The sequence below is a fragment of the Stegostoma tigrinum genome, chromosome 7, assembly GCF_030684315.1.
Source record: "Stegostoma tigrinum isolate sSteTig4 chromosome 7, sSteTig4.hap1, whole genome shotgun sequence".
Lineage (NCBI taxonomy): Eukaryota > Metazoa > Chordata > Chondrichthyes > Orectolobiformes > Stegostomatidae > Stegostoma > Stegostoma tigrinum.
The window spans coordinates 20,642,198-20,656,716 of record NC_081360.1 but is presented as its reverse complement, the minus strand read 5'-3'; the positions used below and the strand labels follow the sequence as shown (position 1 = coordinate 20,656,716).

At 42.1% G+C, this 14,519-nt stretch overlaps 1 protein-coding gene across 5 annotated transcripts in view; it reads left to right on the top strand.

Moving 5' to 3' along the window:
• als2b (alsin Rho guanine nucleotide exchange factor ALS2 b) overlaps positions 1–14,519 on the top strand; it is a 111,590-nt gene that overhangs the window by 22,372 nt on the left and 74,699 nt on the right. For all 5 annotated transcript variants that reach the window (XM_048534031.2, XM_048534029.2, XM_048534030.2 and 2 more), the window contains exons 6-7: positions 6,036–6,132; positions 9,730–9,807. In XM_048534031.2, the coding sequence (XP_048389988.1) occupies positions 6,036–6,132; positions 9,730–9,807 (175 nt within the window). The remainder of the gene's footprint in view (positions 1–6,035; positions 6,133–9,729; positions 9,808–14,519) is intronic.

The following is a 14,519-nucleotide window of genomic DNA, read 5'->3' as shown; positions in this document are numbered from 1 at the left end:
GCCAGCTTTTTGTGATTCATTTACAGGGAACTCCAAATCCCTCAGTGCTACAGCTTTCTCCACTTAAATAATATTTTAAATGTTCCCTGTGTCTTCTTCCTCCTGTTATTTCTGATCTCCACCATCCAGTACTAACTGAAGTACTTGCCTGCCTTTTTGAACAATCACATACCCTTGAATATTTAGTTCCCAATTTTGTAAACCATGTTTCTGTAATACCAATACAACCATTCATATTAACCCTTATTTGTGCTGTTAACTCATTTACTTTCTGAATACTTTGTGCATTCAAGCAAAGAGCCATTAATTCTACCTCTTGCAATTCTTTTCCCCTTTGAGCCTATTTGCTGACTTTTTCTTGTTTGTTTGTTTATAGACTGTAATTAGTGTTAAGGCCTTTGTACAACTCTTTTTATTCAATCTGCCAGAACACTGGTCAAAGTATGGTTTAAGTGCAGTCTGTCACGCTGAAATACTTCCTTTCTACACCTGTACTGGTGTTAGTGCTTTATGATCTGAAACCTATTCACCCACACCAACTTTGGAGCCATGCATTTATCTCCTTGTCTTTCATTGCCCAATGACAGTTTGTCCTAAAACTGAATGACTGACTGCCAACTTCTGCAAAACAAAAGCCAACAAATGAAACCAAAGGGACCTGTCTAAGCTCCACAACTCACCTTCTTGGCACCATATATTTTAGGATGTACCACTATGGAAATGCCAGATAACTTCTAAAACCACCAAATGTTTTGATTTCATTTTGGGATCCACATGAATAAGCCGTAACTCTAATGGAATTAATGACCCACTACTCCTGACTTGCTGATTCAGCCATTAAACCCTCTTATTTGAAAAGATGCTATTACCTTCTTTGATTTAAGAAATAATAACAATTTAAATCTTTTGTTGATTAAATTGCAGACCACCAGGCTCAACCAAAAGGCCTCTGTTGGTCATTGTGTTTTCTCCCTTCAAACGCTGACCTTTGCATTTAGCACTTGGAGTGATAGTCACCCTAGGTGTATGTGAGTTACACCTACACTGAGAGTTAATTGTAAGATAACATCTGATTCCCAAGTTATACCTCTAAAAACACATTAATTATGGAATGTGATATCTTAAATAATTGAGGGAACTATGTCCTTTCAAGGCGGAGACCAGAACAAAGCCCTAACCTTAAAATTAAGGCTAGGCCATTCAAGGATGATGTTTGGACGCAATTCTGACAAATCAAGTGGAAGTCTGGAACTCTCAAAAAAACAGTTGAGTCTGGTCAATTGAAACTTTTAAAAATGGAGGTGGATGTTTTTGTTGGGCAGGGTATCAAGGGTTTTGGAACAAAGGCAGGTGCAGATACAGATCAGAAAAATCTAACGATGTGATTGAATAGGCTGAGAGGGCTGAATGGTCTGCACCTGAGTTCACCAGCAATACAGCTTTGATCTTAATTAAAGGCATTAGAAAGTATTTGGAGAAGGATCATTGACTGATCTGGAATGGGGGTGTCATTAGGAAAGTTTATAAAGGCTAGGCCAGTTTCCATTAGAGTTATGAATGAAAGTCATATTGAGGTATAAAAAAAGATCCTGAGGGGATTTGACAAGGTGGACTCTCAAAGGACTTTTCAACTTGTGGGAGAGGACTAGGGGGATTCTGCTTGAAACTAAGAGGTCGTTCATTCAAGAGGGAGATGAGTATTATTTTTTCTCAGAAAATTCAAGTCTTTGGAGCCCTTCTCCAGAGTGGGTGAAGGCAGAATCATTAAATATTTTTAAAACGGAGGTAGATAGATTCTTGACATGCAAGGAAGTCAAGGGCTTGATTGCTTTGAATAGCAGAACAGGTTCAAAGGGCTTAACGGCATTCTGTTCCCAATTTGTATGTTCCGGGATTCAACGGTCTGCATGTCTGCAGTTTGGGTGCTGACCTCAGATCCTTATCTGAAGCTAATGGACTGTGTACAGCTATGGCTGATGTCCACCGAGGCTGCAAGTTACTTTGCAGGTTCTACTGTCAGAAAGTGCCTGAGTAGTTATTCAATAAGGAGAGGATCAGCCTTAGCAGAGAGGCAGTCTGCAGTTATATACTCTGTTGACATTCACTGTGCTTCTCAGTGTGGAAGCATAGGGTGACTAGGATCTGTAGGATTGTATCCGAGGTTGTTCCCATAAGTTTCAAAAACTTTTGCATTTATGCTTGAAGAACTAAGTCCTATGCATCCAGAATAGCTTGTCCTCTTATTGAATCATAATTCATCAAAATAGTTTCTGACAGTGATGCATAATTCACATGAGCTGTATCCATCCAGCCTGATGCATGGACAGTTTCCAGTTTTCCTTCAGTCACTCCATTTATTTTGCTCCTTTTTGAAACAACATAAAGGTTGTCTGCACATCCTTTTCCTCAAATTTCAGTAGGGCCCAAAGGAATTTAAATATTTCCTATTGCCTTCAGGTTATGACTAGGCTTTCCTCATTAGAATCATCCTCTGTACCAGAGGCCTCGTTATATAATTCCAGCCTTCATCTGACACTGTCACTTCAACTCCTACACTTTATTGCTCTATCTCCCCTGAACTCCAGTTCCAGCCTCTTAAGTGGTCTCTTTCACTGTTTTCATTGCCTGAAGTTCAAGTTCCAAGTCTTTCAAGTTCCCTTTCGTGTTTTTTAAAATCTCCTTTTCTATTTTAAGTTGCTTTAATTATACATTGAATTCTTGCAAACTCAAATGATTCACCAGTTGACTTGCCTTATTCCAGTCACTTCCACCAATCTCAGACACTCTGTCAGTGTATTAATTATCTCTGCATTCTTTGGAAGGAAATTCCACCCCCAAATCCTTTGTCAATTTTATTGGCTAACTGTTAGCCAACTATTGTAAATCAATAAGGGCTACTCCGTCTTGAAGGAAGTTTTAGCTGCTTCTATTTGCCATCATTTTTTGAAAATCAGAAAATTATCTGGCCCTGTTACTCTTTATGAATTACCATAGGCCCATGTTGAATTTCACATCTGCATCCGAAACATCCCATACCAAGCCCCCAGAGCTTTGTTACGGCCCTGGCAGGAGAAGTGAGCTGGACATCAATTCCCAGTATTCCACAAGCTGAATAAAAAGTTGAACTGGCTTACTTAAATCACCAAAATGGTCAATTTGTTTCTCTTTATTACTGTTAACTGGAACAAAAGTAAACTTATTAATGCAAACTTTATTCTTCAGAATTATAATGGGCAGTTGGGGGGTGGGGATTGTGGTAACAGCAAAAAGGGGGGAGGGAACACAGCAAAAAATGGAAAAAAAAGCAAACAGCCCTGTAGGCAAATTCAGATGAAAAAAAAGCTTGATTTCTGACAATTCATTTGAATTGTTGTTGATGAGATTTGCTTGCTGACAGTTGGAGAATGATGGAAAATCTTCAGACTAGATATTAAACTTAACTGAGGAGCAGTTAGGTGTCATGACATTTGAAACTTTAAACAGGCTTTTCAAACTATTTCACAAAAATACAGAGTTCATTGTTTTCAGCTCCAAGCTCTGACTCTTTACTGATAGATTAGGCTGGATGGAAAGGAGAGGAGGACTACACTCTTGTGAATTCTTCAACTACTGATCACAACTTCTAAGCATGTACTGAAAAAAACTTCCTCAGTCCAGAGACAGTTGCTGGGCAATGACAGCACAGATCCTAGGTTAGGGTTTCCCTGATATGTTTCTTCAATGATCAAAACAATAAATCACCATCCTTCTCTCTCTAAAAACTTTGCTGGACACTGCTTTTCAAAGTCACATTTTTTTTGTGAACAGCAGATAAACCATAGTCTCATTTAACTTTCCACTTTCCAGTTCCAGTCAACCACATGATAAATAATTTTCAACACGACAATCTCCAAACATGTCCGTGTTCCAATTCGCATTAGCCACAAATACGTGCATTCCCAACACGTCATGGTCACTGGGTCAAAGTCCCAGAAACTCCCTCTCTGACAGCATGTGGACTGTAGCAGATCATGCACCAAATGGACTGTAGCAGATCATGATGGCATCTCACCATCACCCTCAAGGGCAGCTAGACATGGACAATAAATGCTCGCCTAGGCATTGACATTTGTTCAAGAAACAAAAAAAAATAGGGAATTAGCACCAGACATTGTAGTATTGGTTCTGCAATGGAGTGCCTTGCTTTGAAAGGAAGGTGCGGACATGAGTTAAAGTGCAAGCATGGCTCTCCCTGAGGTGAACAAGCTTTGATAGTCTTTCCTGGTTTACGACATTCCTTCAATACAAAACAACTTTCTCTTCAAATTCTGTCTTTGGAATGTTGTCCTTTCCCTGTCTTTGCTGTTTTTGTTTCCTTTTATTCCCAACGTGGAGGTACAGACAAGCAGGAGATGGCAAGACTGCAGATGGTGGAGTCAGAGTCCATACAGTGTGGAGATGGAGGAACACAGCAGGTGAGGCAATATCAGGGGAGCAGGAAAGTTGACATTTCAGCTCGGGACTCAACCAGCGACTTTCCTGCTCCTCAGTTACTGCCAGGCCTGCTGCGTCCCTCCAACTCCACATTGTATGTATTGTCTTTTGACAAATAGGCTTTGTCCAGTTATTTTCTCAAACTGCCCTTGATCGCCCTCTCAGAAGGATACCTACCACTGCTCAGCAGCCCGATTCTAATAGTTCACTATTGGTGACTCTACCTTCAGCAGCTTGGTTTGGAGCTCTGGCATATCCTAGCAACACTTCTCTGCCTCCTTACAATGCTCCTTGAAACTTACCTCTCCAGCCTAATATGGCATCTGTTAAACTTTTTTTGATCATTCGCCTGTGAACCACCTTGACTTAAAAACAACTATAAATTCAAGTTGCTGTTGTAATTTTGTCATAAAATCCTGCACTTCCAAACACAGAAGCATCCCAATCACTTGTAAAATTTCAAACAACAGCTCCATCTGAATCAATCTGACCAGCAACCGGTCCAATTGGCCTGAATTGTATTGCACTATATCGAGTAGACCTTGGCTCAATCATAAACACCAAAGTGGGGATGCATTCTGAGAATTACATAACACTGAGCACTATTTGTGGCTGCTCAGGTACTGAAGCAGTCCATGTTCAAATGCAACAAGATCTGGACAATATCCAGGCTGGAGTTGACAAGTGGCAAGTAATACTCCCATAACACAAATGCCAGGAACTGACCATCCCCAATAAGAAATAGTCTAACTATCACGCCTTGACATCCCATGGTTTACGTCCTGGGAGTTATCACTGGTGAGAAACTCAACTGGACTCACCACATAAACTCAGTAGCAACAAGACCAGGTCAGAGACTTGGAATACTGTAGCACATAATTCACCCCCTGATCCCCTGAAGCCTTCTATCATTTACAAGGCACAAGTCAGGAGTATGATGGAATATTCCTCACTTGCCTGGATGAGTGCAGCCCCAACAACACTCAAGAAGCTTGACACCATCCAGGACAAAGCAGCCCACTTGGTTGGCACTACACCCACAAGCATTCACTCTCTCCACTACTGGTGCTCAGTAGCAGTATTTACAAGGTACACTGCAGAAATTCATTAAAGATCCTCAGATAGAACTTTTCAAACCAATGACCACTTCCATCTAAGAGAACAAGGGCAGCAGATACATGGGAGCAGCACCTCCTGCAAGTTCCCTTCCAATCCATTCACTATCCTGACTTGGAAATATATTGCCATTCTTTCAAAGATGCTTAATCAAATTCCTGGAATTCTCTCCCTAATGGCATTGTAGGTCAACTTACTGCACATGGATTGCAGCAGTTCAAGAAGGCAGCTCACCACCACCTTCTCAAGGGCAGCTAAAGATGGATAACAAATACTGGCCAGCTAGCCTGACCCATGTTCCATGAATGAATTTAAAAAAGTCACTGGATTTTCATAGCACCACTGTGAATGCTGAGCGTGATGTTTGCTGATGGATGTGATTATCATTTAGAGTAGTGAACAGTGCCTACTCACTTGCAATAACAAAGTTCTTGCCCTGTCTCTAGGCTTCAACCCCTGTGCATCAAGAGCTTGAGCAATAAGGAGGTGGTCCAGATTGTGGCTGGTGCATACCACTCATTGGCTTTAACTGCCAGGTCACAGGTAAGATTCATACTATTTGCTCCATTATCCTTCAGTGTCTCTAATCTGAGAGAACTAGGAAGTACTTTGTCAAAGCAACAAGGAGAGTTAAAAATGGACCACGGTATGACAAAAGCAAAGGTTATATGCAAGGACAGACATGGTTGGACCACACAAGAAAGGAGCCTTGAGGTGGCAGCCACATGATGGTAATTTTTCAAATTCATTCACGGTGTGGGTAAGAAATATGAATCTAAGACTAGTGTGTTAATTTGTTAAAAAAAGAAAAGGCACTTGAAGAAATACAAAGAGTTAGTTAAAGTGAACTGGGAATATACGTTAATAGATATGTCAGAGGAACATAGGATCAAAGAAAGTTTGCAATTTTCACCTGAACTGGCCAAAGTGTAACTACAGACAAACTACAAGGTGGTGGACTCTCTACTGCCATCTGAAATAGCTGAGCAATCTGCTCAGTTGTATCAAGCCACTGTGAAGTCTAAATAGGAAATAAAATTAGGCTCTAGGTACTGGAAAATTAAATGGTGAAAGTAGCCCTCTTGAGCCTATGAAGTCTTCCTGACTGTCATGTTCAATAAATTATATCTTTAAATACGCCATTCAGCATCCATCACCAACTTGGCAAGGCAGGGCAGAGCAACCAGAGGTGACTGCATAGTGGCATACAGTCAGGAGAAGTTACCCTGGGAATCACCAACATTTACTCCAGACCCCATGAAATCTTGTGGCATCATGCGAGCTTGCTAGGGGTGATTGTATCAAAATAAGGCATCACCTAGTTAAGATAGTGATAAAGAAAAAAGAAATTTTCTCAGTGGATTGAGAGTCTATGCAACTCTTCCCCTATAAGAGACAGTAATCAGAGAGCTTGAATATTTTTAAGGCAGATGTATAGATTTTTGATTAGCGAGGGGATCAAATATGTGTTAGGTCGCAACGTGGATTTGAGGTTATGGCCAGATCAACCAAGACTTTATTGAATAACAGAATATGCTCAAGGGGCTGAATGGCCTGTTCCAGCTCCGAATTTGTAAGTTTGTCTATGTGGCCAAGAAACTGTCTTGGCGTTAATGACCTACTGAATCCCATCAGCCAGTAAATCAGTACCTGTCCGTGTTGAGCGCAAATTGGAAGCAACAAAGGCCATGGGCACAGGATAACTCTGAATGGAAGATTTCAATATCCAGCAGAGAGTGGCTTGGTAGTATCAATGAGGACTTAGCTGGTTGAGTCCTAAATGGGCTGCTGGACTGACCTGTGGCAGGTGGCAGGTGGTAGGAGAACCAACATGAGGGAGAAACATACATGAGTTTGTCCTTACCAGTCTACCATTTGCACATGCTTCTGTCCAGTGCAATCATGGTAGGAGTGACAACTGCACAGCCCCTGTGGATGTGAAGCCCCATCTTCAAATAGAAGACGCCCTCCATGTTATATGACACTACCACTGAGCGAAAAGGGGTAGACTTTGACCATGTCTAGCTACCAGGAGGTGCTATGAGCTATCAAGAACAGAATTGTATTCAACCAAAAACTGTAACCACATGAATCGGCCTATCTCAGGCTCCAATATCACCATCAAGGTGATGGAATCAGTTCTTGTTTCATTGAAGAGTGCAGGAGGGAATGCCAGGACCAGCATCACATATACTTAAAAGATGAAATATGAGGGTACAACACAGGACTACTTGAATGGCAAGTAAAATAGGCAGAGCTAAGCGATTCCGCAACCAATGGATCAGATCTGAGCTCTGCTGTACAACCACATCCAGTCATAGAGTCATACAGCATGGAAACAAGCCCTTCAATTCAACCAGTCCATGCCAAACATAATCCCAAACTAAGCTAGTCCCACCTGCCTGCTCCTGGCCCATATCCCATGAATGGAGGTAGACAATTAAACAATTCACTAGAGGCAGTGACGTCACAAATATTCACATCAGGGAAGCCCACCACATCAATGTAAAGATCCACGCTGAAGTATTTGCATTCATTTACAGCCAGAAGTGTCAGGTGGATGATCCACCTGCTGAGCTCCCCAGCATCAAAATGTCATTCATTAGCCAATTTGATTCACTCTACAATTTAAAGAAATAGCTGGATGTTGCAAAGGCTATGAAGTCTGACAATATTCCAGCAATGGTACTGAAGACTTGTGTTCCAGCATTTGCTGCTCTCCTAGCCAAGCTGTCCCAGTACAGCTACAATGAAAGTATTTACCTGACACTATGGAAAATAGCCCAGATAAAAAATAAAGCACATCAAATCTAATTTGGCACAATGGGCCATCAGCAGCAAGAGAATTGTATTGAGAAGGCTGATGATATGATTATTGGATGCTCAGTGATGTTGCTAGATCTGTTCAAAATCAATCTTATTTAGCATGATACAGTGCCATACAATATGATAGAAAGGTATTAGCAGTGCGAAGGTAGGGCTTCACCTCCACAAGGACTGTGTGGAGGTCACTTTTACTGATACAGCCACAGACGGATGCATCTGCAGCAGGTAGATTGGTGAAAATGTGGTTAAGTATCTTTTTCCCTCTTGTTGATTCTCTCACCCCCTGCTGCAGACCCAGGTGAGCAGTTATATCCTTTAGGACTTGACCATCTCAGTCAGTATCAGTGCTAACAAGCCACTCGTGGTGGTGGTCATTTAAATTCCTTACCCAGAATACAATCTGCACCTTTGCCACCCTCAGTGTGTCCTCTGAGTGCTATTCAACATGGAGAAGCACTAATCCATTAGCTGAGGGGGTGTGGGATGTGGTAATCTGTAGGAGGTTTCTTTGCTGATGTTTGATATGGTGCCATGGGACTTCATGTTGAGTACTCCAAATACCTCCTGACTGCACAGCACCGTGTCTGCTCTGCCTGCAGGCTAGGACATTATGAGGAATGGTGTTGTCTGAATCAGCATGTGTGAGTTATGATTCCATGAATATAATTATGGTCAGGCTGTTTTTTGATTGGTCTGTGAAACAGCTTCCCAACTTTGGTACTACCCGCGTCAGATTTTTGTAAGGAGGACTTTGCAGGATAGGCTATGTTTTCTGTTGTTGAGTATATGGAATACTTTCCACTTGTTTGGATGAGTGCAGCTTATGAGCTCCATACCATCTAGAACAAAGCAGTTTAGCACCCAATCCACACCTTCAACATTCATTCTCTCGACAACTGATGCACGTTGGCAGCAGTGTGTACCATCTGTTAGATGCACTGCAGCAGCTCACAATGGATCCTTCATACACAATGTCCAAACTCATGACCCCTGTTACCTAGAAGGTCAAGGACAGTTGATGCAAGGGAATTCCACCTCCTTCAAGTTCCTCCCCAAAGCCACATACCATCCTGAGTTAGAGCTATTTCAGTGTTCCATCATTGTTGCCAAGTTAAAATCCTGGAAAACCCAAGCACAATTTTGGGTTTTACGAGGAAATGTGTGAGATTCATGAGGTGGGGCCATACGTAAAAAATGTTTTGCATATCTAGAAAATGTTCTGCAGTGTTTCAGACTTGTTTTGTATTCTGTAGAGATATAAGTATATATAAAGGCTCAAGTTGATTTCTTTTATCCACAATTTTCTTCCTACAGGTCTATTCATGGGGCAGCAACTCCCATGGACAACTTGGCCACACAGAGTCACCCACCATCATGCCTCGTCTAGTCAAGGTACAGTGTAGCACTCAACAAGTTGAACGTATGAACCTACATCTAAAATCTGTGATGGAGATATACTCAGAAGCAGTTAATGTAGACAAACCAGATAAAACATCTACTTTGAAAACTACTGCCCTAATGCATGGGAAATAAATCCCTAGTTACAATATGTGGTCAGCGTTAGATGAGGTGACTTTAGTGAACCTAAAAAATGGAGGGAAAAATCAGCCAGGGCTCCTCTTTGCTTGCCACTGTTGAGTTACATTGTGTTGAGTTACATTGTTGTTGGGTCAGCAAAGCAGTAGGTTTTGCTGCTACACAAAATTGATCAAGCTGTCAGCGCTGATGGTCTCTCTCCCAAAAGAAATGAGGGTAGCAGTAGCGGGAAACTCTACCCTGTGAGGGTTGACTTCTACGGGAAAAACGTAACCTGCTCAGTAACACCCAGTTTGAATTCTGCCAGGACCACTCAGCTTCTAACTTCATAACAGCCTTGGTTCAAACATGGATAAAAGAGCTTAATTCCAGAGATGAGGTGAGAGTGACAGCCAGATGTGGCATCAAGGAGCTCTTGCAAAAATTATTATCGGGGGCAAACTCTCCACTTATTGGAGTCATACCTGACACGTAAGAACATAATTGTGGTTGTTGGACTTCAGTCATCTCAGCTCCAGAACATCTGTGCAGGAGTTCCTCGGGGTAGAGTCCGAGGCCCAACCATCTTCAGCTGCTGCAGTGACTTCCTGCCCATTAGAAATGGGGTTGTTTGCCAAAGTTCAGCACTTTGCACAACTCCTCAGATACTGAAGCAGTCTGTGTTCAAATGCAACAAGATGTTGACAATAATACCCAGATTTGGGGCTGACAAGTGGCAAGTAACATCCACACCACACAAATGCCAAGAAATGACCATCCCTAATAGGAGACAATCTGACTGCCACCCCTTGACATTCAATAGTGTTACCATCACTGAATCTTCCACTATTAACATCCCAGGGGTTACCATTGACCAGAAACTCAACTAGACTCATCACATAAACACTGTGGCTACAAGAGCAGGTCAGAGACTAGGAATGCTGGAGTGAATACCTCACTCTCTGACTCCCCAAAGCCTGTCCATCATTTACAAGGCATAAGTCAGGAATACGATGGAATGCTCCCCACTTGTCTGGATTGGTGCAGTTCCAACAACACCCAAGAAACTTGACACTATCCAGGACAAAGCAGCCTGCTTGATTGATGGCACATCCACAAGCATACACTCTTTCTACCATGTTCGGAAGCAGCAGTAGTGTGTACTATCTACAAGATGCACTGCAGAAGTTCACCAAAGAACCTTAGACAGAAACTACCGAGTCCACGACCACTTCTAGAAGGACAAGGGCCGCAGATTTTTGGGAACATCACCACATGCAAGTTCCCCTCCAAGCTATTCCCCATCCTGACTTGGAAATATATCACCGTTCTTTTGCTATAGCTGGGTCAAAACCTTGAATTCCCTCCCTAATGGTACTGTAGGTCATCTAACAGCACATGGATTGCAGCAGTTCAAGAAGGCAGCTCACCACCAAAGACAGTTAGGGATGGGCAATAAATCCTGGCCAGCCAGTGATTCCCACGTGTGAATAATAAAAGGGGACATGGACATTGGAAAGTGGCATATTTTTTGCAGCTGTACGTTGGGTCAGGAAGTGATATGTTTACAGCAGTAAGTACCTGGGGAACCTATTTATTTTAGCATGCTGAAGATGGTCAGCCAGTACTGTTGATGCATTAATATCAAATCCACCTGCCTCACTGACAATCTGAGGTGACTGTGGACTAGCTGCAAGGTTTTCTTAGTCTTTGCTGCTTTGTTTTCAAGCATACACCTTGCACCAGATGATGTCTGGCTGAAACTCCATTTCAACGGTATTGACGTACTTCTGGAATTATGCACAGACCAGACTGGGTAATGTTGGTAGATTTTTCTCCACTAAAAAAAATATTCAAGAAGCAGATGGCTTTTATAAAAATATGTCAGTTTGTGGTCACTTACCAATATTATGTTGGGACAGTGTCCCTTTACGAGGTGGGCCAGTCAGTCAGTTTCATGGGCTTACTCAGATTTGTTTTAGGCTCTTACAAAGTGCACACCTGCAGAATAAAGACTCCTTTTTGGGCTGCAGCAAATGACAATACATTATGTTCTTTGGCTCTGACTGGAGCTTAGTAACTGCCTAGCACAGAATAACCAGTGCATCTTATTTCCAGATACTTTTAAAAACACAAAATTAAATTTGATTTCACTTTTTCTGAATTATGAGCTACGTGATAAACCATGATTGTTGGTTAATTACAGGTCAGAACCCTAGGAAAACCTTCCCTACTTTTCTTAAAAGTCACGTTACGGGAAGTTTTACTTTTATCCATACTGGGCATCGGCTTAATATTGCACCTGAAAGATGCTATCTGTAAAAGTGCAGCACCAAACTGTCAGCCTAGATTATAGACTCAAGTCTCTAGAAGGCCCTGCACCGACAATCTTCTAACTCAGAGGTCAAAGATCTCCCAGTTAGGAAGCAATCAACATCAACGAAGGAATGGAGCATACTCCTAGTGTCAGGTCTCTTGAGACGCTGTGGAAGTGGGTTCGAGTCTCATCATGCCTGAACAGGATGATTAAAAATATCCCCTCCTGTCTGAAAGTCTGAAATTAGCACCCCACAGGTTCAATCACCCGTAAATTCCAAGCAATGGAGGAGTTTGTGCAGCCTACATCCAGCCCCTCACTCAATGCCAGTTGTCTATCACCTCTACCCTTGTTGATTTGCACTGGTTTCCTGTTTCCAAACAGCTGTACGTTGGGTCAGGAAGTGATATGCTTACAGCAACGAGTACCTGGGGAACCTATTTATCCCAGCATGCTGAAGATGGTCAGTCAGTACTGTTGATGCATTAATATCAAATCCACCTGTCTCACTGGTATTAAAAATGTTCATGCTAACCCACTAATCTTGATGGCCTTACCTGACCACTGAATCTTTTCTGGCAATCTCAGATTTTTTTTTGTATCCCTTACTTCTACAGACTGTCCTTTCATTGATGGGACATTCAATTATCTTGGTCCTCTAATCAGCAACTCCCCATCCCAGTCATTCAATTTCTGCATCTCGCACCACAATTTCCAAGTTATTCCTGTTTCAGCCACGTGGGCTCAGCACTTGGTCTTTTTCTGTGAGCAGTCAGTACAACAGACCACCACATTGTTTAAGGTTGCTCATTTTGAGCTGGGTTTGCTGCTGCTGCTATCCTTGGGATCTACAGGCAATCTTGATCTGGTACGTTATGATCCCAGCTAACAGTAGCCAGATCCCAAAGTGAAGTCTGTTTTAATAGAAAAATACAACTAAAACTAAATGAAATCAAAAATAAACACAAAATAGATTTTAAAAACCATTGACTACTGTAATAATCAGTCACTTTACAAGAAGCTGTTCATGTAACTCTTGCAAAATAATAAAGCATGTTATGCACAAAAACAAAAATAAGCTATTTTACATCATAGAAGAGCTATGTGAAATGGTCATAGCCAGTGTCATACAATACAGAAGCAGCACTTCTGCCCGTCGAGTCAGTGTTGACGTATCTACACTAACCCCACTATCGAGCATTTGGCCCATACCTTCGAACGTTATGACATTGCAAGTGCTCATCCGTGTACTTTAAAGATTGTGAGGTTTCCCATCTCTATTGCCCTCCCAGATATCCAGATTCCCATCACCCGGTGAGTAAAAAAAATGTTTTCTCCCCCTCCATTCCCTCTAAACTTCCTGCTTTTCACCCTAAAATTATGTGCCGGTGTGATTGATCCTTCAACTAAGGGGAATAGCTACTTCCTATCTACCCTGTCCACGCCCCTCAATCAGGTCCCCTCTCAGCCTTCTCTGCTTTAAACAAGACAATCCAGGATTATGCAGCCTCTCTTCAAATCTGAAATGCTCCAATGCAGACAACATGCTGGGCTGCATCCATCCAGTTCAGTCAGATCCTTTCTATAACCAGAACTGCAGACAGTGCTGGGACCCCTTCCCTTCTCACTCCAGGGATTTCCCCGCTTCGTCCCCTCTCTGCCTCCTCTGTCCCCACCACTGGACCTCAGTTCAAAATTACGCCTTTCCCTGTTCATGCAAAGTAGTGCACTTGTGCATGACTCTGCATGTAAAGTTGATATGGTGACATATTGTGCTTGGAACCATGCACATGCACGTTCCTGAATGAGCGCACATACATTGTTACCACAGCTGCCAGTGTCAGCAAACACTGCCATACCAGAAGTAGAGGTTCAACCTTTTTACCCTCAACAACAACCTCACAGATAAGCAAACCTCAGTGAAGGGTCATCTGTCTGCACTTTACAGTTGCTTGTTCAGTCGGCAGGCCTGTTGGTTTCTCGGAGTTTTCTTTTTTCTCACTTCAAAATACTTGCAGACCAAACTTGGGTTTTCTATATCCTCAAGTTCCATTTCTCTATTTCTGGATATTTTTCTCTCAAGCAACTTGGTGTTCCTCCTCCTCCTTTTTCCCCCTAAATACTGAACTATTAACTTCAAGCTCTTCTGCAAGGTTACAGACCATCGTTCAAAATGTATGCATCAACAAACTTGAAGCAGGCCAGCACCACTCTCAAAACTAAAGTGGAACTAAAACCATGCCTCCCCTCTTAAAGTCCACAATGTATAATA